General features: G+C 44.7%; 1 protein-coding gene across 4 annotated transcripts in view; it reads right to left on the minus strand.

The window, feature by feature from the left end:
• Window positions 1-5,758: 5,758 nt before the first annotated feature.
• LOC110508553 (CUGBP Elav-like family member 3) overlaps window positions 5,759-24,652 on the minus strand; it is a 70,976-nt gene continuing 52,082 nt past the window's right edge. For 2 of the 4 annotated variants that reach the window (XM_036968098.1, XM_036968109.1), the window contains 8 exons: window positions 22,982-23,143; window positions 19,500-19,635; window positions 18,816-19,016; window positions 18,378-18,443; window positions 12,427-12,531; window positions 12,129-12,272; window positions 11,653-11,789; window positions 5,759-6,788 (listed from right to left, as the gene is read on the minus strand). In XM_036968098.1, the coding sequence (XP_036823993.1) occupies window positions 11,662-11,789; window positions 12,129-12,272; window positions 12,427-12,531; window positions 18,378-18,443; window positions 18,816-19,016; window positions 19,500-19,635; window positions 22,982-23,143 (942 nt within the window). In that variant the 3' untranslated portion in view covers window positions 5,759-6,788; window positions 11,653-11,661. Of the gene's footprint in view, window positions 6,789-10,873; window positions 10,964-11,652; window positions 11,790-12,128; window positions 12,273-12,426; window positions 12,532-18,377; window positions 18,444-18,815; window positions 19,017-19,499; window positions 19,636-22,981; window positions 23,144-24,652 lie in introns of all 4 variants that reach the window. The other 2 variants (XR_005040485.1, XM_036968106.1) reach the window with 2 other exon arrangements.

Consider the following 24,652-nt stretch of genomic DNA (forward strand, 5'->3'; position numbering starts at 1 on the left):
ATGCCGTCCTACTTTAGCTACTCTATGCTGTCCCACTTTATCTACTCCATGCCGTCCCACTTCAGCTACTCCATGCGGTCCCACTTCAGCTACTCCATGCTGTCCCACTTCAGCTACTCCATGCTGTCCTACTTCAGATACTCCATGCTGTCCCACTTCAGCTACTCCATGCCGTCCTACTTTAGCTACTCCATGCTGTCCTACTTCAGCTACTCCATGCTGTCCTACTTTAGCTACTCTATGCTGTCTCAACTTAGCTACTCCATGCTGTCCCACTTCAGCTACTCCATGCCGTCCTACTTTAGCTACTCCACGCTGTCCCACTTTATCTACTCCATGCTGTCCCACTTCAGCTACTCCATGCCGTTCTACTTCAGCGACTCTATGCTGTCTCAACTTAGCTACTCCATGCTGTCCTACTTCAGCTACTCCATGCCGTCCTACTTTACCTACTCTATGCTGTCTCAACTTAGCTACTCCATGCTGTCCCACTTCAGCTACTCCATGCCGTCCTACTTTAGCTACTCTATGCTGTCCCACTTTATCTACTCCATGCTGTCCCACTTCAGCTACTCCATGCCGTCCTACTTTAGCTACTCTATGCTGTCTCAACTTAGCTACTCCATGCTGTCCCACTTCAGCTACTCCATGCCGTGCTACTTTAGCTACTCTATGCTGTCCCACTTGATCTACTCCATGCTGTCCCACTTCAGCTACTCCATGCCGTCCTACTTTAGCTACTCTATGCTGTCTCAACTTAGCTACTCCATGCCGTCCTACTTCAGCTACTCCATGCAGTCCTACTTTAGCTAGCTATGGTTGAAAAACAATGACTGAATTACAAAATGGAAACATAATATTAGCAACTTTTGAATGTATTTTGAAGCACCAGTACATAGTATGCACATTTACATCACCATTTGGCACAGTGCATTATTTATGACAGTTTTATACCTTAACATCAAAACAGAAAAAAACGTTTGAAGTTTGCTCTGACCCCCTTGATGAGGTGACACCAATGAATTGATGTGATTTGGATCATGTGGTTTCTCAGCAAGGATTTAGTAACCAAGACCAATAAATAAACCCTTAGGATTAAGCTGTGCCAGTTGATATGATGTCCCACTCTTTCTGAACTCACCCTAAGTGAATGGTGTGTGTAAAGACAGTATGGACAGTAAGTGAATAGAAAAGGTGTGTACAGCAGTAGTTATATAAGATAAGCCATCACTAGAATACAGTATAAACAATGCATTAGGAAAGTATTCAGACCCCTTGAATTTTTCCACATTTTGTTACATTAGTCTTATTCTAAAATATATATATTTTTAAATTCTCATCTATCAACACACAATACCCCATAATGACAAAGCGAAAACAGGTTTTTAGAAATGACTTATGTAAATATCTTATTTACATAAGCATTCAGACCCTTTGCTATGAGTCTCTAAATTGAGCTCAGGTGCATCCTGTTTCCATTGATCATCCTTGAGATGTTTCTACAACTTGATTGGAGTCCACGGGTAGTAAATTCAATGTATTGGACATGATTTGAAAAGGCACACACCTGTCACAGATGACAATGCATGTCAGAGCAAAAAACAATCCATGAGATTGAAGGAATTGTCCGTAGAGCTCCGAGACAGGATTATGTCGAAGCACAGATCTGGGGAAGGGTAGCAAAAAATGTATGCAGCTTTGAAGGTCCCCAAGAACACAGTGGCCTCCATCATTCTTAAATGGAAGAAGTTTGGAACTACCATGAGCTGGCCACCCGGCCAAACTGAGCAATCGGGGCAGAAGGGCCTTGGTCAGGGAGTTGACCAAGAACCCGGTGATCACTCTGATAGAGCTCCAGATTTCCTCTGTGGAGATGGGAAAACCTTCCAGAAGGACAACCATCTCTGCAGCACTCCAACAATCAGGCTTTTATAGTAACAGACGGAAGCCACTCCTCAGTAAAAGGCACATGACAGCCCACTTGGAGTTTGCCAAAAGGCACCTAAAGATTCTCAGACCATGAGAAACAAGATTCTCGGGTCTGATGAAACCAAGATTGAACTCTTTAGCCTGAATGCCAAGCATCACGTCTGGAGGAAATCTGGCACCATCCCTACGGTGAAGCATGGTGGTGGCAGCATCAGGCTGCAGGGATGTTTTTCAGTGGCAGGGACTGGGAGACCAGTCAGGATCGAGAGAAAGATGAACGGAGCAAAGTACAGAGAGATCCTTGATAAAAACCTGTTCCAGAGAGCTCAGGACCTCAGACTGGGGCGAAGGTTCACCTTCCAACAGTACAACAACCATAAGCACACAGCCAAGACAATGCAGGAGTGGCTTCGGGAGAAGTTTCTGAATGTCCTTGAGTGACCCAGCCAAAGCCTGGACTTGAACTCGATCGAACATCTCTGGAGAGACCTGAAAATAACTGTGCATCGATGCTCCCCATCCACCCTGACAGAGCTTGAGAGGATCTGTAGAGAAGAATGGGAGAAACTCCCCAAATACAGGTTTGCCAAGCTTATAGCGTCATACTGCAAAAGGTGGTTCAACTAAGTACTGAATAAAGGGTCTGAATACTTATGTAAATGTAATATTTCCGTTTTTTATTTTTAATACATTTGCAAAAATGTCTAAAAACCTGTTTTTGCGTTGTCATTATAGGGTATTGTGTGTAGATTGATGAGAGAAAAAAACAATTTAATACATGTTTGAATAAGGCTGGAATGTAACAAAATGTGGAAAAAGTCAAGGGGTCTGAATACTTTCCGAATGCACTGTACATGTAAAGTGGGTAAAACAGTATGTAAACATTATTAAAGTGACCAGTGTTCAATGATTATGTACTGTAGATGGTGCATCAGTCTCTAAGGTGCAGGGTAGAGTACCGATGGTAGCTGGCTAATGATATTGTCTAAGTTTCAGGGCAGGGCACTGCTCATTTTTCAGTATAACATTTAGAATGTTGATTCAGGTGTTAACTCTCTAAGAGTGCAGTTAACACTCATTGGTGTAAAATAACCCCAGTGTTGGTGTTAATTACTAGTGTTGAGTGTGACAGTTTGTGTCATTTTTACTCAGTGGAGAATAAAACATTCCCATCAAAACCACGTCCATCATTATCATATTTCCCAGCATGCCTACTGCAACTAGATTTTTTTTAGGATTGTTTTTAATAACTGTGTTTTTGCATTACACTAATTGATTGATTAATCTTATGCAACACAAAGATAAACAACATATATATTTTTTAACTAATCCAATCAGTTAATTAGATGTATTATCAATGACTCTATGTGCATCAGTCTCTAAGGTGCAGCCTGGTTCCTCTCTAGGTTTCTTCCTGAGTTTTGGCCTTTCTAGGGAGTTTTTCCTAGCCACCGTGCTTCTAACTAGCTGGCTACCATCCGGTAGCCAGCTAGTTACATTGGTCACTTTAATAATAATGTTTACATACTGTTTTACCCACTTTATATATACGGTGCATTCGGAAAGTATTCAGACACTTTGACTTTGTCCACATTTTGTTACATTCCAGCCTTATTCAAAAATGTATTCAATAGTTTTTTTTCAGAGTTACTGATATGGTTGTTTCAGTTTAAATGGTTTAGGTAGTCTCCTTTATCAATGTTCCTAACCCTGAAAGTTGTTCTGAATGCAGGTTGTGTCACGCCCTGACCTGAGTATTCTTTGTTTTCTTTATATATTTTGGTTAGGTCAGGGTGTGACATGGGTGATGTATGTGTTTTTGGACTGTCTAGGTTTTTTTTGTAGGTTTATGGGGTTGTTTACCATCTAGGTGTTTATGTATGTCTATGGTTGCCTAGATTGGTTCTCAATCAGAGGCAGCTGTTTATCGTTGTCTCTGATTGGGAACCATATTTAGGCAGCCATCTTCTTTGGGTATTTCGTGGGTTATTGTCTATGTGATGTTGCATGTTTGCACTCAGTATTGATAGCGGTCACGTTTGTTTGTTTAGTGTACTTTGTGTTTTTTCGTCTATCATTAAAAGGATGTATTCACATCACGCTGTGCTTTGGTCTCCTCACTACGACGATCATGACAGGTTGCATGTGAATATTAATGTAAACTGTTGGATGTCCTAACTCTAGCTGGATTCCAATGGGAGTTACATGTCACTTTGCAAGCCAGAAAAATGGTGATATATTATTAGAAACAGTTTAGTATTAATGATAACATTCACATACAGTAGAAACTCACTTTGTCAAGTCCATGGAACTGAAAATGAACGAATTCAACAACCATGTCTCTCTCACTAACAAATACAGTAATGGGCGGTAACACTACAATTCACAATAAAAGGCAAGGCACACTGGATAATTATATTGGATTCGTGAGGGCGTGGCTTTCAAATAATTATTTTTGGCCCCCCGTAAGTGGAAGTGATGTACCAGTTTTATGAGTCTATGGTTATGTTAATTAACATTTGAGCATCTCTGCTACCATTTCTGAAGTTTTTATTAACACATACATAAGAGCATGTGGAAAAAAATACTTTAAAGACTATATAAAGTGTTATTGCATAACACCATTTTTGTAAACTATATACACTTCATACTGATCAAAATACTATATGAGTTGTTATTGCATTTGACTTATTAGGATCCGATGCCAATGGTGACAGCTCGTCTTACTGGGGCCCGACATATAACGAGAAAGACATTACAGACAAAATACTTCACAATTTACATACATTTAAAAACATTAACTTATATGTATGTGCATAACACTGAAAGTGTTCAGTCCCAAACACAGACTCTAGCTCCGTTAATACATGGTTCTAACTTGTGTCCTTTGTCCTGATCTTGTCCACATGCTCATTGTGCCCACATTTGTAGACAGGTGTAGACAATCAAACGACCCCATACACCTCCAGAGGTAGTCGGACACATATTCTGTCTGAATATTGTACAAGTGTAGACAGATCTGGACAGAGAAACCATTTCAATCGTCATTATCCTGCCCTATAAAAGCATTGACAGGTGGCACCATTAACTGATTACATCAATATGTGTCTTACAATAAATACATAAATATTATTTTGAAAGAATAGCTGTGAAATAATTTGCATAATAGAATGGACCAGGAAGTGTAACAGCGTCCACACTAGCACGGTAATAATTTAACACTCAAAAGTGTGGACCCGTATAGACAGTGGCCAGCCTCAGACTTCAGTGCAGAGCCAACCTTTGACTGTGATCTGATTACAATCACATAGCCATCATGCAGTAGCTTTCCCAACTATTTATAAACACCATGCACACTCAGGCTCTCATAAAGAATGACTGATAAACTCTCTCACCCTTGAACACATCAACCTAGATAACTCCTGGTGGTTTGGGGCAGGACTATACCCTACCTACCATATCTACCAGAACCTCTCGAGAGATAACTACCTACCGAGGTGGAGACTGGAATCTGTGCCTGTCTCGCCCTCTACTGGTCAATTACAATCTATACTGTTCCTTCTCTCTCTCTTTTACATATTTTAACTGTTCCTTCTCCCCTCCACCTCTCTCTCACATGCTTCTCTCTCTCTCCCCCTCTATCCCTCCCTCTCTCTCTCTCACACACACACACACACACACACACACACACACACACACACACACACACACACACACACACACACACACACACACACACACACACACACACACACACACACACACACACACACACACACACACACACACACACACACACACACACACAAAACACAATAAATAACACATATTTGATGTATAATACTTTTTATTTTAACTTAAAAAGAGATTGGATCAAAAACAGACTCAATAAATAAGAAATAAATATCATTGTTGTAATAATTCATTCATAATTATAATTACTCTGACAGAGTCTGACAGAAACAGACCCTTTTTTGCTCTAAAAAAATTCTAAAATCAGTAACCCCTTTAAACCCTTCATCATTTCTCCCTATTAACAAAAATAATTGATAAATTAGTCAATAAATAAAAACTTGTTCAAATATTAAAACCTCTCAGAAAAGGTGCAGTCCCTCCCACCCACATTTATCCTAAAATCTAAGTAGAAATTGAAAATATGTTTGTGATTCTCCCTTTTCTTTATTTCTAATACAATATCCCCTAACGAAGATAATAATAATAATAACAATAATAATAATAATATTGTGTCATTCTTCAGTGATTTATCTAAAGTACTCTTCTTTTTGCGTTTTTTTGTAATTTTCTAAATGTTACTCTTCTTAAACTAAATTATTTACAGGCCATAAGGATCTCTCTCCAAAGTTTCTCTAAATTACTCATTTTTGTCTCAATATTTTTTCCTGTTTTCCTTTTTTTATTACGAAATGGAGGCCTTCCTATTTGTATCATGTTATACACATGTAATAGCCATGTAATATGACATGTTATGGTCCAAAGAAGTGATATATCACCATTATTCATCATCTCATCAATGACTTTAGTAAGTACTTCCTGGGTCGTGTATGTGTGTGATCTTCACTGCCCTACACACTCCAGACAAACTCCTCTCAAACCATTTTCAAACTGAGTCAAGTTCAAAGGGTACGATTACTGACATATATGTATTTGAAAGTATGTCAGTGTTTGTGTGTGTGAGGACTATAATATGTACATTGGTCAATATCTGTGCCTTGGTCCTTTTAGAGTGCAATGTGTGTGTGTGTGTGTGGTATTTGTGTGTGTGCTGTTCCCCGTCGCTCAAAAGAAAGGTAGTAGGTCAGAGGGCGCAATGCACGCTGGGATTCCACCATGGCCAGAGTCTGAGAGAGAGAGCGAGAGAGAGAGAGAGAGAGAGAGAGAGAGAGAGCAGAGAGAGAGAGAGAGAGAGAGAGAGAGAGAGAGAGCAGAGAGAGAGAGAGAGCAGAGAGAGAGAGAGAGAGCAGAGAGTTGAGAGAGAGAGAGAGCAGAGAGAGAGAGAGAGAGAACAGAGAGAGAGAGAGAGAGAGAGAGAGAGAGAGAGAGAGAGAGAGCAGAGAGAGAGAGAGAGAACAGAGAGAGAGAGAGAGAGAGAGCAGAGAGAGAGAGAGAGAGAACAGAGAGAGAGAGAGAGAGAGAGAGAGAGAGAGAGAGAGAGAGAGAGAGAGCTTGTTAGGACATGGATATAGTATTGTGGTTAACCTCTACTATAATCCTCTATATATCAGAGAACAAAGGAATAACAGTATAGAAACAATTCATCCCTCATGTGGATGACATTTCCAACAAAAAAATATATTACCAGAAACCATTTGCACAAAACAGTTTACCTCTACTAAGTCTGCATCATTGGTTACTATAGTAAACCTCTGTGTTTTTCAACAGGGATAACGTCATGGTGCTTTTACACATAGACATACAGAGCGTCCAGGGCATGCAACTCAACACAGTGAAATATCCATGAATGTTGTTGTCGTCATTTGGGAGGCCTTTTGCCTTTTCTGTAATTGTATGTATGTCTGTGTGTTTGTGTGTGTGTGTGTCCGTGCACGCACACGTTGTACTTGTGTCTTAGATCACGGCAAGCAAAGGTTCCCAACATGCATCACTCTCTGGCAGTTGCAGTATAGAAATTCTGGGTAACAGTCTCCCTTAGTCCACAAGTAGCTTAGAATTCTGTGTGGTAGCTTCTCTGGTAAATTTGTAAATTAAAGCAATTACAATACATTTTTCTCATTTGTTGTCTTTTAATGTTATTTATTATTAGATTATTCAGATAAACTGATCTAAGGTCAGTTTTGTGTTTTCTCCCATATGGTTAACGTTTTGATTTGGGGCAGGTTAGCTGATCCTAGATCTGGCTCTATGGGTAACCTCTACCCATACCAAGACACAATTTTTCCCCCATGTTATTAATTCTCCCAGAATTCCTATAGTTTAAGTCTGTTCTCCAATCGACAAGAGGCAATGTTTAACACCATAACAACCACAAACCATTACCTCAAGACACCGGCCAGGGGGGTGAGAGAAGGGGAGAGAGAAAGGAAGCAAGAGAGAGAAAGAAGGAGAAAGAAAGATGGGAGGGGAGAAAAGGAGAGGAGTGATAGAGAGATATAAAACAGGAGAGGGAAATAGACTGGTAGAAAAGAAGGGGAAATAGACACCAATCAGAAAGTCAGGCCAGTCCACAATCTTACCAATCAGAAGCCAAGGACACACAGCCTACCAATCAGAATCCAGATCAGCAGAGTTTAGTGTCATCAGAGGTCCACAGTCCAGTGCTGCATCTGAATAGTCTGAAGTAACTTCCTCTCCCTCCCTGTCTCTTTCCTCTCTACGCTCATCTGCTCATCTTCCACCGTATTGTTTTCACCTATTACTTGGTTTCAGTGCAGATGAAGGAAATGCGACCGGGTGATGAAGGCTCTTTAAACTATGAGATGGACTTGGACTTATCCTAGGAATGTGTGCTGTTTATCGGGAGTTATTTACAATTCCTTGCTTAGCTTACACATGCGAAATAATTTCACACATTTTCCTTACAAAGGGGTTACCCACCTCTATATCCACATACAGTGCCTTGCGAAAATATTCGGCCCCCTTGAACTTTGCGACCTTTTGCCACATTTCAGGCTTCAAACATAAAGATATAAAACTGTATTTTTTTTGTGAAGAATCAACAATAAGTGGGACACAATCATGAAGTGGAATGACATTTATTGGATATTTCAAACTTTTTTAACAAATCAAAAACTGAAAAATTGGGCGTGCAAAATTATTCAGCCCCCTTAAGTTAATATTTTGTAGCGCCACCTTTTGCTGCGATTACAGCTGTAAGTCGCTTGGGGTATGTCTCTATCAGTTTTGCACATCGAGAGACTGACATTTTTTCCCATTCCTCCTTGCAAAACAACTCGAGCTCAGTGAGGTTGGATGGAGAGCATTTGTGAACAGCAGTTTTCAGTTCTTTCCACAGATTCTCGATTGGATTCAGGTCTGGACTTTACCTTGGCCATTCTAACACCTGGATATGTTTATTTTTGAACCATTCCATTGTAGATTTTGCTTCATGTTTTGGATCATTGTCTTGTTGGAAGACAAATCTCCGTCCCAGTCTCAGGTCTTTTGCAGACTCCATCAGGTTTTCTTCCAGAATGGTCCTGTATTTGGCTCCATCCATCTTCCCATCAATTTTAACCATCTTCCCTGTCCCTGCTGAAGAAAAGCAGGCCCAAACCATGATGCTGCCACCACCATGTTTGACAGTGGGTATGGTGTGTTCAGGGTGATGAGCTGTGTTGCTTTTACACCAAACATAACGTTTTGCATTGTTGCCAAAAAGTTCAATTTTGGTTTCATCTGACCAGAGCACCTTCTTCCACATGTTTGGTGTGTCTCCCAGGTGGCTTGTGGCAAACTTTAAACAACACTTTTTATGGATATCTTTAAGAAATGGCTTTCTTCTTGCCACTCAAGAAGTTCCATAAAGGCCAGATTTGTGCAATATACGACTGATTGTTGTCCTATGGACAGAGTCTCCCACCTCAGCTGTAGATCTCTGCAGTTCATCCAGAGTGATCATGGGCCTCTTGGCTGCATCTCTGATCAGTCTTCTCCTTGTATAAGATGAAAGTTTAGAGGGACGGCCAGGTCTTGGTAGATTTGCAGTGGTCTGATACTCCTTCCATTTCAATATTATCGCTTGCACAGTGCTCCTTGGGATGTTTAAAGCTTGGGAAATCTTTTTGTATCCAAATCCGTCTTTAAACTTCTTCACAACAGTATCTCGGACCTGCCTGGTGTGTTCCTTGTTCTTCATGATGCGCTCTGCGCTTTTAACGGACCTCTGAGACTATCACAGTGCAGGTGCATTTATACGGAGACTTGATAACACACAGGTGGATTGTATTTATCATCATTAGTCATTTAGGTCAACATTGGATCATTCAGAGATCCTCACTGAACTTCTGGAGAGAGTTTGCTGCACTGAAAGTAAAGGGGCTGAATAATTTTGCACGCCCAATTTTTCAGTTTTTGATTTGTTAAAAAAGTTTGAAATATCCAATAAATGTCGTTCCACTTCATGATTGTGTCCCACTTCTTGTTGATTCTTCACAAAAAAATACAGTTTTATATCTTTATGTTTGAAGCCTGAAATGTGGCAAAAGGTCGCAAAGTTCAAGGGGGCCGAATACTTTCGCAAGGCACTGTAGGCTATGATCAGCACCAAATGCAGATGGCTGGGCTGGACTAGGCTGGGCTGGGCTGGGCTGGACTGGGCTGGACTAGACTGGGATAGTTTACGGCGTAAATCTGTACTTTAAACCCAACAACAGATGAAGGGGCCCCATTACCTGTTACCCCATTACACACTGAATGGCCTGGTTAGAGACTGTAGGAAAACATTCAGAAACCTACTGTAACCACACAGTTAACTTTAGACACACACACACACACACACACACACACACACACACACACACACACACACACACACACAGCCCCCTTGCCCACCTCAGTCTAGCCCAAATATACAGTAGCACTATAATGATAATGACACCAAACAGAACACTACAGAAACTGATCAAAAACTAAACTGCAGAAAAACAACGACCATTAATACAGTTTTTATCCAAATATCCAATACAATTATCCATCAGTCAATGCGGATATTCAATCGAATCAATTGATACTTAATTTATCAGATCCCAGTTATTGACAGTTATTGATCAGTATGTGCACAGGTCAATACAAAAGAAAGTCACAATGCACCAAACACAGTCTGTGGTCACCACAGCAACAGGGCATGCAGGTCAGTGCATGGCCGGTTGCTCGGGGCGACGGAACAAACAAACAAATCGCCAAGGGCAACCAGCACAGGCAATCCACCTCCACAGCAACCCAGACACAGGCCAACCAATCAACTTACAACACGTGAGAGGAAGGGGGGTCGGGGCTTTATCGGTCGCTAGGTAACCATAGTGATGGGATCCCGCGAATTATGATTGGACGGGAGGATCTCAGGTGAGGTATGTTGTTGTTTCAGGAAAAGATTCAAAAACATCAGAAAATAAAAATAAATAAAAAATATAAAGTTGGATAACAATATTTCAATAATTTAGTTTTAATTTGGCTACAAAATCTCTAAATGATTAAACTACCTACAAAGCATTTTTTGTTATTTCATGTGTTTAATATTCTTTACCACATATGCACTGCTTATTTAAGATCCCGCCCACTCTAGTCATATAGCCCTTTCACCAATCAGCATTTTAGAAAGATGTGACTGACAGCAGCTTGCATAAACTCCATTGTCATTCTTTCCTGTTTCCTCCCCAAACCCAAATATCCCTCCTCCTTCCCATCACTTCTCTCTTACATGCCTCCCCGACCTCACTCCTACCCTCCTCTCTCCTCTCCGCCTCTCTCCTGCCTCCTACCCTCCTCTCTCCTCTCTTCTACCCTCCTCTCTCCTTCCTCCTACCCTCCTCTTTCCTGCCTCCTACCCTCCTCTCTCCTACCCTCCCCTCTCGTCCCTCCTTTCTCCTCCCTCCTACCCTCCTCCCCTCCACCCCACCTCTCTCTTGCCTCCTCCCCTCCTCTCTTCTACCCGCCAGTCTCCTCTTTTATTGCCTCCCATTCCTCCATCCCTCTATCCACACATTCTTTCTCCTCCCTCTCTCTTTCCCAGCCCCTATCCCTTCTCACCTCTCTCCTTCAGTAGGGGCGGTTGGCGTCTTTAGGTCGTTTCAGCTGCACCTTGAGTCTCTTCATGCCGATCTGGAACCCATTCATAGCCTGGATGGCAGTCTGGGCACTGGATGGGTTGTCAAAACTCACAAAACCTGGGGAGGGAGGGAGGAACGAGAGAGGAAGAGGGAACGGAGGGAGGAACGAGAGAGGAAGAGGAAACAGAGAGAGAAACATTCTGAAATGTAATATAACATGTATAATCACATTGCTTCGTTGCGACAGACAGAGATACAGTCATACAGTATGCTACCAGCAACTGTGAGTTATGATCATCATGTATCATAGCAACAGGTGGAATTGCAATTCTCTCTTATCTCCCTCCATTTCTCCTCCGTTCCTCCTTTCTTTCCTTTTCTCCTGGATACTCACTATTCACCCATCCCTGCCTCTCTCCTATGTCTCCCCCTCCAATCCCTCTCTCTCTGTCTTACCGAAGCACTTGCTCTGGTTGGTGGCGCGGTCTACAAAGACTTTAGCTGAGATGACGTTTCCAAAGGGCAGAAACATCTGGAGCATCTCACTGTCACTGAACTCCTGAGGCAGGTGGTAGATAAAGATATTACAACCCTCCGGCCCTAGGGGAGGAACACACACACGTTAGGGTCTGTGACGGAGAGACACACTCACACAAATATTCATGAGGATCTGTGATTCACACGCACACTAATCTGAGACACACACACGCACACACACAACAGGTGCTGTCTGAGAGACAGGAAGTGACATCACCTTCTCGCTGCTGCTGTTGCTGGGGCTGCTGGTGTTGCTGGGCAACCAGGGTAGGTTGCTGTGGAAAATGCTGGCCGACCAATCCATAGGCAGCAGGGTACGCCGCTGTGATGAGAGAGAGAGTGACATCAGATGATGAAACACTGGTTGGAGGTCCAAGACACCCCTAACCACAGATCTAGGATCAGATTACCCTACATATCCTCAATGGCAGAGATGGTAGGGAGGAACACACCTCTGACCCTGTACCCCAGGGATCATCAACTAGATTCAACTCTGACCTTGTGCCATAGGGATCATCAACTAGATTCACCTCTGACCCTGTACCACAGGGATCATCAACTAGATTCACCTCTGACCCTGTACCACAGGGATCATCAACTAGATTCACCTCTGACCTTGTACCACAGGGATCATCAACTAGATTCACCTCTGACCCTGTACCACAGGGATCACCAACTAGATTCACCTCTGACCCTGTACCCCAGGGATCATCAACTAGATTCACCTCTGACCCTGTACCACAGGGATCATCAACTAGATTCACCTCTGACCCTGTACCACAGGGATCATCATCTAGATTCACCTCTGACCCTGTACCACAGGGATCATCAACTAGATTCACCTCTGACCCTGTACCACAGGGATCATCAACTAGATTCACCTCTGACCCTGTACCACAGGGATCATCAACTAGATTCACCTCTGACCCTGTACCATAGGGATCACCAACTAGATTCACCTCTGACCCTGTACCACAGGGATCATCAACTAGATTCACCTCTGACCCTGTACCAAAGGGATCATCAACTAGATTCACCTCTGACCCTGTACCACAGGGATCATCAACTAGATTCACCTCTGACCCTGTACCACAGGGATCATCAACTAGATTCACCTCTGACCCTGTACCACAGGGATCATCAACTAGATTCACCTCTGACCCTGTACCACAGGGATCACCAACTAGATTCACCTCTGACCCTGTACCACAGGGATCATCAACTAGATTCACCTCTGACCCTGTACCACAGGGATCATCAACTAGATTCACCTCTGACCCTGTACCACAGGGATCATCAACTATATTCACCTCTGACCCTGTACCATAGGGATCACCAACTAGATTCACATCTGACCCTGTACCACAGGGATCATCAACTAGATTCACCTCTGACCCTGTACCCCAGGGATCATCAACTAGATTCACCTCTGACCCTGTACCACAGGGATCATCAACTAGATTCACATCTGACCCTGTACCACAGGGATCATCATCTAGATTCACCTCTGACCCTGTACCACAGGGATCATCAACTAGATTCACCTCTGACCCTGTACCACAGGGATCATCAACTAGATTCACCTCTGACCCTATACCACAGGGATCATCAACTAGATTCACCTCTGACCCTGTACCACAGGGATCATCAACTAGATTCACCTCTGACCCTGTACCACAGGGATCATCAACTAGATTCACCTCTGACCCTGTACCACAGGGATCATCAACTAGATTCACCTCTGACCCTGTACCATAGGGATCATCAACTAGATTCACCTCTGATCCTGTACCACAGGGATCATCAACTAGATTCACCTCTGACCTGTACCACAGGGATCATCAACTAGATTCACCTCTGACCCTGTACCACAGGGATCATCAACTAGATTCACCTCTGACCCTGTACCACAGGGATCACCAACTAGATTCACCTCTGACCCTGTACCCCAGGGATCATCAACTAGATTCACCTCTGACCCTGTACCACAGGGATCATCAACTAGATTCACATCTGACCCTGTACCACAGGGATCATCATCTAGATTCACCTCTGACCCTGTACCACAGGGATCATCAACTAGATTCACCTCTGACCCTGTACCACAGGGATCATCAACTAGATTCACCTCTGACCCTGTACCACAGGGATCATCAACTAGATTCACCTCTGACCCTGTACCACAGGGATCATCAACTAGATTCACCTCTGACCCTGTACCACAGGGATCATCAACTAGATTCACCTCTGACCCTGTACCACAGGGATCATCAACTAGATTCACCTCTGACCCTGTACCATAGGGATCATCAACTAGATTCACCTCTGATCCTGTACCACAGGGATCATCAACTAGATTCACCTCTGACCTGTACCACAGGGATCATCAACTAGATTCACCTCTGACCCTGTACCACAGGGATCATCAACTAGATTCACCTCTGACCCTGTACCACAGGGATCACCAACTAGATTCACCTCTGACCCTGTACCCCAGGGATCATGAACTAGATTCACCTCTGACCCTGTACCACAGGGATCATCAACTAGATTCACATCTGACCCTGTACCACAGGGATCATCATCTAGATTCACCTCTGACCCTGTACTACAGGGATCATCAACTAGATTCACCTCTGACCCTGTACCACAGGGATCATCAACTAGATTCACCTCTGACCCTGTACCACAGGGATCATCAACTAGATTCACCTCTGACCCTGTACCATAGGGATCACCAACTAGATTCACCTCTGACCCTGTACCACAGGGATCATCAACTAGATTCACCTCTGACCCTGTACCACAGGGATCATCAACTAGATTCACCTCTGACCCTGTACCACAGGGATCACCAACTAGATTCACCTCTGACCCTGTACCACAGGGATCATCAAATAGATTCACCTCTGACCCTGTACCACAGGGATCATCAACTAGATTCACCTCTGACCCTGTACCACAGGGATCATCAACTAGATTCACCTCTGACCCTGTACCACAGGGATCATCAACTAGATTCACCTCTGACCCTGTACCATAGGGATCACCAACTAGATTCACCTCTGACCCTGTACCACAGGGATCATCAACTAGATTCACCTCTGACCCTGTACCACAGGGATCATCAACTAGATTCACCTCTGACCCTGTACCACAGGGATCACCAACTAGATTCACCTCTGACCCTGTACCACAGGGATCATCAAATAGATTCACCTCTGACCCTGTACCACAGGGATCATCAACTAGATTCACCTCTGACCCTGTACCATAGGGATCATCAACTAGATTCACCTCTGACCCTGTACCACAGGGATCATCAACTAGATTCACCTCTGACCCTGTACCACAGGGATCATCAACTAGATTCACCTCTGACCCTGTACCATAGGGATCACCAACTAGATTCACCTCTGACCCTGTACCCCAGGGATCATCAACTAGATTCACCTCTGACCCTGTACCACAGGGATCATCAACTAGATTCACATCTGACCCTGTACCACAGGGATCATCATCTAGATTCACCTCTGACCCTGTACCACAGGGATCATCAACTAGATTCACCTCTGACCCTGTACCACAGGGATCACCAACTAGATTCACCTCTGACCCTGTACCCCAGGGATCATGAACTAGATTCACCTCTGACCTGTACCACAGGGATCATCAACTAGATTCACCTCTGACCCTGTACCACAGGGATCATCAACTAGATTCACCTCTGACCCTGTACCACAGGGATCATCAACTAGATTCACCTCTGACCCTGTACCACAGGGATCATCAACTAGATTCACCTCTGACCCTGTACCATAGGGATCACCAACTAGATTCACCTCTGACCCTGTACCACAGGGATCATCAACTAGATTCACCTCTGACCCTGTACCACAGGGATCATCAACTAGATTCACCTCTGACCCTGTACCACAGGGATCACCAACTAGATTCACCTCTGACCCTGTACCACAGGGATCATCAACTAGATTCACCTCTGACCCTGTACCACAGGGATCATCAACTAGATTCACCTCTGACCCTGTACCACAGAGAATATCAACTAGATTCACCTCTGACCCTGTACCACAGGGATCATCAACTAGATTCACCTCTGACCCTGTACCACAGGGATCATCAACTAGATTCACCTCTGACCCTGTACCACATGGATCATCAACTAGATTCACCTCTGACCCTGTACCACAGGGATCATCAACTAGATTCACCTCTGACCCTGTACCACAGGGATCACCAACTAGATTCACCTCTGACCCTGTACCACAGGGATCATCAACTAGATTCACCTCTGACCCTGTACCACAGGGATCATCAACTAGATTCACCTCTGACCCTGTACCACAGGGATCACCAACTAGATTCACCTCTGACCCTGTACCACAGGGATCATCAACTAGATTCACCTCTGACCCTGTACCACAGGGATCATCAACTAGATTCACCTCTGACCCTGTACCACAGGGATCATCAACTAGATTCACCTCTGACCCTGTACCACAGGGATCATCAACTAGATTCACCTCTGACCCTGTACCACAGGGATCATCAACTAGATTCACCTCTTACCCTGTACCACAGGGATCACCAACTAGATTCACCTCTGACCTTGTACCACAGGGATCACCAACTAGATTCACCTCTGACCCTGTACCACAGGGATCATCAACTAGATTCACCTCTGACCCTGTACCACAGGGATCATCAACTAGATTCACCTCTGACCCTGTACCATAGGGATCACCAACTAGATTCACCTCTGACCCTGTACCACAGGGATCATCAACTAGATTCACCTCTGACCCTGTACCACAGGGATCATCAACTAGATTCACCTCTGACCCTGTACCACAGGGATCACCAACTAGATTCACCTCTGACCCTGTACCACAGGGATCATCAACTAGATTCACCTCTGACCCTGTACCACAGGGATCATCAACTAGATTCACCTCTGACCCTGTACCATAGGGATCATCAACTAGATTCACCTCTGACCCTGTACCACAGGGATCATCAACTAGATTCACCTCTGACCCTGTACCACAGGGATCATCAACTAGATTCACCTCTGACCCTGTACCATAGGGATCACCAACTAGATTCACCTCTGACCCTGTACCACAGGGATCATCAACTAGATTCACCTCTGACCCTGTACCACAGGGATCATCAACTAGATTCACCTCTGACCCTGTACCACAGGGATCACCAACTAGATTCACCTCTGACCCTGTACCACAGGGATCATCAACTAGATTCACCTCTGACCCTGTACCACAGGGATCATCAACTAGATTCACCTCTGACCCTGTACCACAGAGATCATCAACTAGATTCACCTCTGACCCTGTACCACAGGGATCATCAACTAGATTCACCTCTGACCCTGTACCACAGGGATCATCAACTAGATTCACCTCTGACCCTGTACCACAGGGATCCTCAACTAGATTCACCTCTGACCCTGTACCACAGGGATCATCAACTAGATTCACCTCTGACCCTGTACCACATGGATCATCAACTAGATTCACCTCTGACCCTGTACCACAGGGATCATCAACTAGATTCACCTCTGACCCTGTACCACAGGGATCATCAACTAGATTCACCTCTGACCCTGTACCACAGGGATCATCAACTAGATTCACCTCTGACCCTGTACCACAGGGATCATCAACTAGATTCACCTCTTACCCTGTACCACAGGGATCACCAACTAGATTCACCTCTGACCTTGTACCACAGGGATCACCAACTAGATTCACCTCTGACCCTGTACCACAGGGATCATCAACTAGATTCAGCCGCAGGCTGATTTTTTTCTTGAGTTCATGGTCAGGGGGCCGGAACATAATAAGTCATTTGTATACTCTAAATTGACCACAAGAATCCCAATATAACGTTTGACTAAAACATAATAATGCTTACATTTGTATACCATCACATATATCTCTCTACTATGCATTGGAAATCATGTTGGAAAAAATATCAAAAATTAAAATCACTTGCTGGGGAACTCTGCTGTACCAGTTAATTACTGTCCTACTCTGAGAGCATTGAGGACTCCATTCTGACAATGCAAAATGAACCCAGTCACTATAAGTGTCATAGGAGCTGGTAGTGTGTGTGACTGTGGCCCACCTGTGTAGTGCTGCATGCCTGCATACGCCTGCTGGAGAGGATCTAGAGATAATGCTGGACTCTGGGCTGCAGGGAGAGAGTGAGGGAAGCAGGGAGGGAGGGAGGCAGGCAGGGAGGGAGGGAGGGAGAGAGAGAGGGAGAGAGAGAGGAAGGGAGATAAGTAGGGAGGGAAGCAGGAATGCAGGGAGGGAGGGAGGGAGAGAGAGAGGGAGAGAGAGGAAGGGAGATAAGTAGGGAGGGAGAGAGGGAGGGAGGGAAGCAGGAATGCAGTGAGGGAGGGAGGGAGAGAGGGAGGGAGGGAGAGAGTGAAGGAAGCAGGAAACCAGGGAGGGAGGGAGGGAGGGAGGGAGTGGCAGAGCAGAGAGTGAATATAGGGAACACATGGAGATATCAGTATTTCTGTGGTAAATATTCTATCTTTGGTAATTCAGCTCGTACCTTGGTACGCATGAATGCCATTGGTGTATAGTGCTTCTGATGCTTGCTGTCCATTGGTTGGTGGACTGTAACCATTGACTCCTAGAGGTGGAGGTAGTGATGGCACGGGCGTGGCTGAGATGGTTGGAGGGGTATTCGTACCTGCAAACCGGGAGGACCAATCACAGTGGAGGAGATATTGTGATTGACAGCTACTAGACTCTATAGTGTATAAGAAAGAGAAAAAGGCAGAGCATAAATGCAGGGGAGAAGCAATGATTGGTTAGTGGGGCAAAGGGAGTTAAGGGGAGGGTGCATCTCATTGTAAAGTGGCTTCCTCCTCTTGTCTACCTTCCTCAATCTGAATTGATGTTAAAAAAAAGTGGTGAAAGGTAATTCCCAGCTTTCAGATGAGAGAGAAGCGATTAGTGTAGACTGTAAAAGATGCTGATTAGACGAGGAGAAGAAGCCACTTTACATTATTGAGATGCACTCACAAGCAGATGAACTTAGAAACCAATGAAGAGAAGTAAATGTACATCAAATAGACAGACTTGATCTGCATAGCATTGTAAACATAAGATCAATCCATGTTATTACTAACATACAGTATCCGTAAGCATCTGTAAGTGTGTTTGTGTGTGTGTGTGTGTGTGTGTGTGTGTGTGTGTGTGTGTGTGTGTGTGTGTGTGTGTGTGTGTGTACCAGAGGAAGATGTGATGGGCGTGGCGATGATTCCGTTTGCGTTGAGCGCTGCCATCTGCTGCATCTGTAAACTGGCAACAGTTGCTACAGGAGACAGGTACGCTGACTGAGCAACCAGAGCTTGCTGCTGGACAATCTAGAGAAAGAAAGAAAGAAGACAGAGGGGAGAGAGAAAAACGGGCAGGAAGAGAGTGAGTGAGAGAGGAAAGGCAGGGAGAGAGAGAGAGGAAAGACAGGGGGAGAGAGAGTGAGAGAAAGAGGAAAGACAGGGAGAGAGAGAGTGAAGAGAGAGAGGAAAGACAGGGAGAGAGAGAGTGAGAGAGAGAGGAAAGACAGGGAGAGAGAGAGTGAGAGAGAGAGAGGAAAGACAGGGAGAGAGAAAGTGAAGAGAGAGAGAGGAAAGACAGGGAGAGAGAGTGAGAGAGAGCGAGGAAAGACAGGGAGAGAGAGAGAGAGTGAAGAGAGAGAGAGGAAAGACAGGGAGAGAGAGTGAGAGAGAGAGGAAAGACAGGGAGAGAGAGAGTGAGAGAGCGAGGAAAGACAGGGAGTGAGAGTGAGAGAGAGAGGAAAGACAGGGAAAGAGAGAGTGAGAGATAGAGGAAAGACAGGGAGAGAGAGTGAGAGAGAGATGAAAGACAGGGAGAGAGAGAGTGAGAGATATAGGAAAGACAGGGAGAGAGAGAGTGAGAGAGAGAGGAAAGACAGGGAGAGAGAGAGTGAGAGAGAGAGCAAAGACAGGGAGAGAGTGAGAGAGAGGGGAAAGACAGGGAGAGAGAGAGTGAGAGAGAGAGGAAAGACAGGGAGAGAGAGGGTGAGAGAGAGAGGAAAGACAGGGAGAGAGAGAATGAGAGAGAGAGGAAAGACAGGGAGAGAGAGTGAGAGAGAGAGGAAAGACAGGGAGAGAGAGAGTGAGAGAGAGAGGAAAGACAGGGAAAGAGAGAGTGAGAGATAGAGGAAAGACAGGGAGAGAGAGAGTGAGGGAGAGAGGAAAGACAGGGAGAGAGAGAGTGAAGAGAGAGAGAGAGGAAAGACAGGGAGAGAGAGTGAGAGAGAGGAAAGACAGGGAGAGAGAGAGAGAGAGAGGAAAGACAGGGAGAGAGAGTGAGAGAGAGAGGAAAGACAGGGAGAGAGAGAGTGAGAGAGAGAGGAAAGACAGGGAAAGAGAGAGTGCGAGATAGAGGGAAGACAGGGAGAGAGAGTGAGAGAGAGAGAAAAGACAGGGAGAGAGAGAGTGAGAGATATAGGAAAGACAGGGAGAGAGAGAGCGAGAGAGAGAGGAAAGACAGGGAGAGAGAGAGTGAGAGAGAGAGGAAAGACAGGGAGAGAGTGAGAGAGAGGGGAAAGACAGGGAGAGAGAGAGTGAGAGAGAGAGGAAAGACAGGGAGAGAGAGGGTGAGAGAGAGAGGAAAGACAGGGAGAGAGAGAGTGAGAGAGAGAGGAAAGACAGGGAGAGAGAGAGTGAGAGAGAGGAAAGACAGGGAGAGAGAGAATGAGAGAGAGAGGAAAGACAGGGAGAGAGAGTGAGAGAGAGAGGAAAGACAGGAAGAGAGAGAGTGAGAGAGAGAGGAAAGACAGGGAGAGAGAGAGTGAGAGAGAGGAAAGACAGGGAGAGAGAGAGTGAGAGAGAGAGGAAAGACAGGGAGAGAGAGAGTGAAAGAGAGAGGAAAGACAGGGAGAGAGAGTGAGAGAGAGAGGAAAGACAGGGAGAGAGAGAGTGAGAGAGAGAGGAAAGACAGGGAGAGAGAGAGTGTGAGAGAGAGGAAAGACAGGGAGAGAGAGTGAGAGAGAGAGGAAAGACAGGGAGAGAGAGAGTGTGAGAGAGAGGAAAGACAGGGAGAGAGAGATTAGGCCGATACCCACTAATTATAAAATCCAGAAAAGAGTCGTTAAATTCTACAACCACCTAAAAGGAAGAGATTCCCAAACCTTCCATAACAAAGCCATCACCTACAGAGAGATGAACCTGGAGAAGAGTCCCCTAAGCAAGCTGGTCCTGGGGCTCTGTTCACAAACACAAACACACCCCACAGAGCCCCAGGACAGCAAAACAATTAGACCCAACCAAATCATGAGAAAACAAAAAGATAATTACTTGATACATTGGAAAGAATTAACAAAAAAACAGAGCAAACTAGAATGCTATTTGGCCCTAAACAGAGAGTACACAGTGGCAGAATACCTGACCACTGTGACTGACCCAAACTTAAGGAAAGCTGTGACTATGTACAGATTCAGTGAGCATAGCCTTGCTATTGAGAATGGCCGCCGAAGGCAGACCTGGCTCTCAAGAGAAGACAGGCTATGTGCTCACTGCCCACAAAATGAGGTGGAAACTGAGCTGCACTTCCTAACCTCCTGTCCAATGTATGACCATATTAGAGACACATATTTCCCTCAGATCACACAGGTCCACAAATAATTTGAAAACAAACCCAATTTTGATAAACTCCCATATCTACTGGATGAAATTCCACAGTGTGCCATCACAGCAGAAAGATGTGTGACCTGTTGCCACGAGAAAAGGGCAACCAGTGAAGAACAAACACCATTGTAAATACAACCCATATTTATTTTCCCTTTTGTACTTGAACTATTTGCACATTGTTACAACACTGTATATATACATAATATGACATTTGTAATGTTTTTATTCTTTTGGAACTTCTGTGAGTAATGTTTACTGTTAATTTTTATTGTTTATTTCACTTTTGTATATTATCTACCTCACTTGCTTTGGTAATGTTAACATATGTTTCCCATGCCAATAAAGCCCCTTGAATTTAATTGAATTGAGAGACAGAGAGAGAGAGAGAGAGAGAGAGAGAGAGAGAGAGAGAGAGAGAGAGAGAGAGAGAGAGAGAGAGAGAGAGAGAGACCGAGAGAGAGACCGAGAGAGAGAGAGAGAGAGAGAGAGAGAGAGAGAGAGAGACCGAGAGAGAGAGAGAGAGAGAGAGAGAGAGAGAGAGAGAGAGAGAGAGAGAGAGACCGAGAGAGAGAGAGAGAGTGAGAGAGAGAGAGAGAGAGAGAGAGAGAGAGAGAGGCCGAGAGAGAGACCGAGAGAGAGAGAGAGAGAGAGAGAGAGAGAGAGAGAGAGAGAGAGAGAGAGAGAGGATGAATAGAGATGTAATTACATGTCCATTATATCCAGCCACGGGGTTAATGGCTGTGCAGCAGAAAAGCTGGGGTTACTAGGAAGTGTGTGTGTGTGTGTGTGTGTGTGTGTGTGTGTGTGTGTGTGTGTGTGTGTGTGTGTGTGTGTGTGTGTGTGTTGCTGTGGATTTTGTTGAGAGATGACTAATGCTAAATGACGTGTCCATTCAGTAATAACATTAGCGCAGATTAGGACAGTGATAGCCCCTTGAAAAACATCACATCCTCTCATACCCAAAGCACCACTCAAACCAGTGTGTGTGTGTATATGAGTGCCTCCGTGCATGTGTGCATGTGTGTAACGGCGTGTGTGTAACGGTGTGTGTGCTTACCGCCTGTGCGCTGACGGCCTGTGTGTAAGCGTTGTAAGCAGGGAAGTTAAGTGTCATGGTGGGGCTGAAGATGCCCAGCTGTGATGCCACCTGCTGCATCCGTCTCAGCCCTCTCTCCTTCTCTGTGTCGGCAAACTTGACCACCAGACTGGACGACGCACCCTGCAAGGAAACACACACCGGTCTTTAAGTTAAACACATGGATTTACTGAATTACCCCATACTGGGAATACAATCAACCAAGATTGGGTGCACTGTTATGAAACGCGTATTTATGTTGAAAGGTAAATAAAGTTCCTCTCAAACCATTTACAGAGACAGGACATGTTCTATACTGTTTCTGTACAGAATACATTAACTTTCCACATACCAATGAGAGAGGGAGAGGTAGGAAGACATGTCTGTGACTTACAGAGGAAGAGGTAGGAAGACTTGTCCGTGACTTACAGAGGGAGAGGTTGGAAGACTTGTCTGTGACTTACAGAGGGAGAGGTAGGAAGACTTGTCTGTGACTTACAGAGGGAGAGGTAGGAAGACTTGTCCGTGACTTACAGAGGGAGAGGTTGGAAGACTTATCTGTGACTTACAGAGGGAGAGGTAGGATGACATGTCTGTGACTTACAGAGGGAGAGGTAGGATGACTTGTCTGTGACTTACAGAGGGAGAGGTAGGAAGACTTGTCTGTGACTTACAGAGGGAGAGATAGGAAGACTTCTCTGTGACTTACAGAGGGAGAGGTAGGAAGACGTGTCTGTGACTTACAGAGGGAGAGGTAGGATGACTTGTCTGTGACTTACAGAGGGAGAGGTAGGAAGACTTGTCTGTGACTTACAGAGGGAGAGATAGGAAGACTTGTCTGTGACTTACAGAGGGAGAGGTAGGAAGACTTGTCTGTGACTTACAGAGGGAGAGGTAGGAATACTTGTCTGTGACTTACAGAGGGAGAGGTTGGAAGACTTGTCTGTGACTTACAGAGGGAGAGGTTGGAAGACTTGTCTGTGACTTACAGAGGGAGAGGTAGGATGACTTGTCTGTGACTTACAGAGGGAGAGGTAGGATGACTTGTCTGTGACTTACAGAGGGAGAGATAGGAAGACTTGTCTGTGACTTACAGAGGGAGAGGTAGGAAGACTTGTCTGTGACTTACAGAGGGAGAGGTTGGAAGACTTGTCTGTGACTTACAGAGGGAGAGGTAGGAAGTCTTGTCTGTGACTTACAGAGGGAGAGGTAGGAAGACTTGTCTGTGACTTTCAGGGGGAGAGGTAGGAAGACTTGTCTGTGACTTACAGAGGGAGAGGTAGGATGACTTGTCTGTGACTTACAGAGGGAAAGGTTGGAAGACTTGTCTGTGACTTACAGAGGGAGAGGTAGGAAGACTTGTCTGTGACTTACAGAGGGAGAGGTAGGATGACTTGTCTGTGACTTACAGAGGGAAAGGTTGGAAGACTTGTCTGTGACTTACAGAGGGAGAGGTAGGAAGACTTGTCTGTGACTTACAGAGGGAGAGGTAGGAAGACTTGTCTGTGACTTAAAGAGGGAGAAGTAGGAAGACTTGTCTGTGACTTACAGAGGGAGAGGTAGGAAGACTTGTCTGTGACTTACAGAGGGAGAGGTAGGAAGACTTGTCTGTGACTTACAGAGGGAGAGGTAGGAAGACTTGTCTGTGACTTA

This window comes from Oncorhynchus mykiss, chromosome 3 (assembly GCF_013265735.2).
Source record: "Oncorhynchus mykiss isolate Arlee chromosome 3, USDA_OmykA_1.1, whole genome shotgun sequence".
NCBI lineage: Eukaryota > Metazoa > Chordata > Actinopteri > Salmoniformes > Salmonidae > Oncorhynchus > Oncorhynchus mykiss.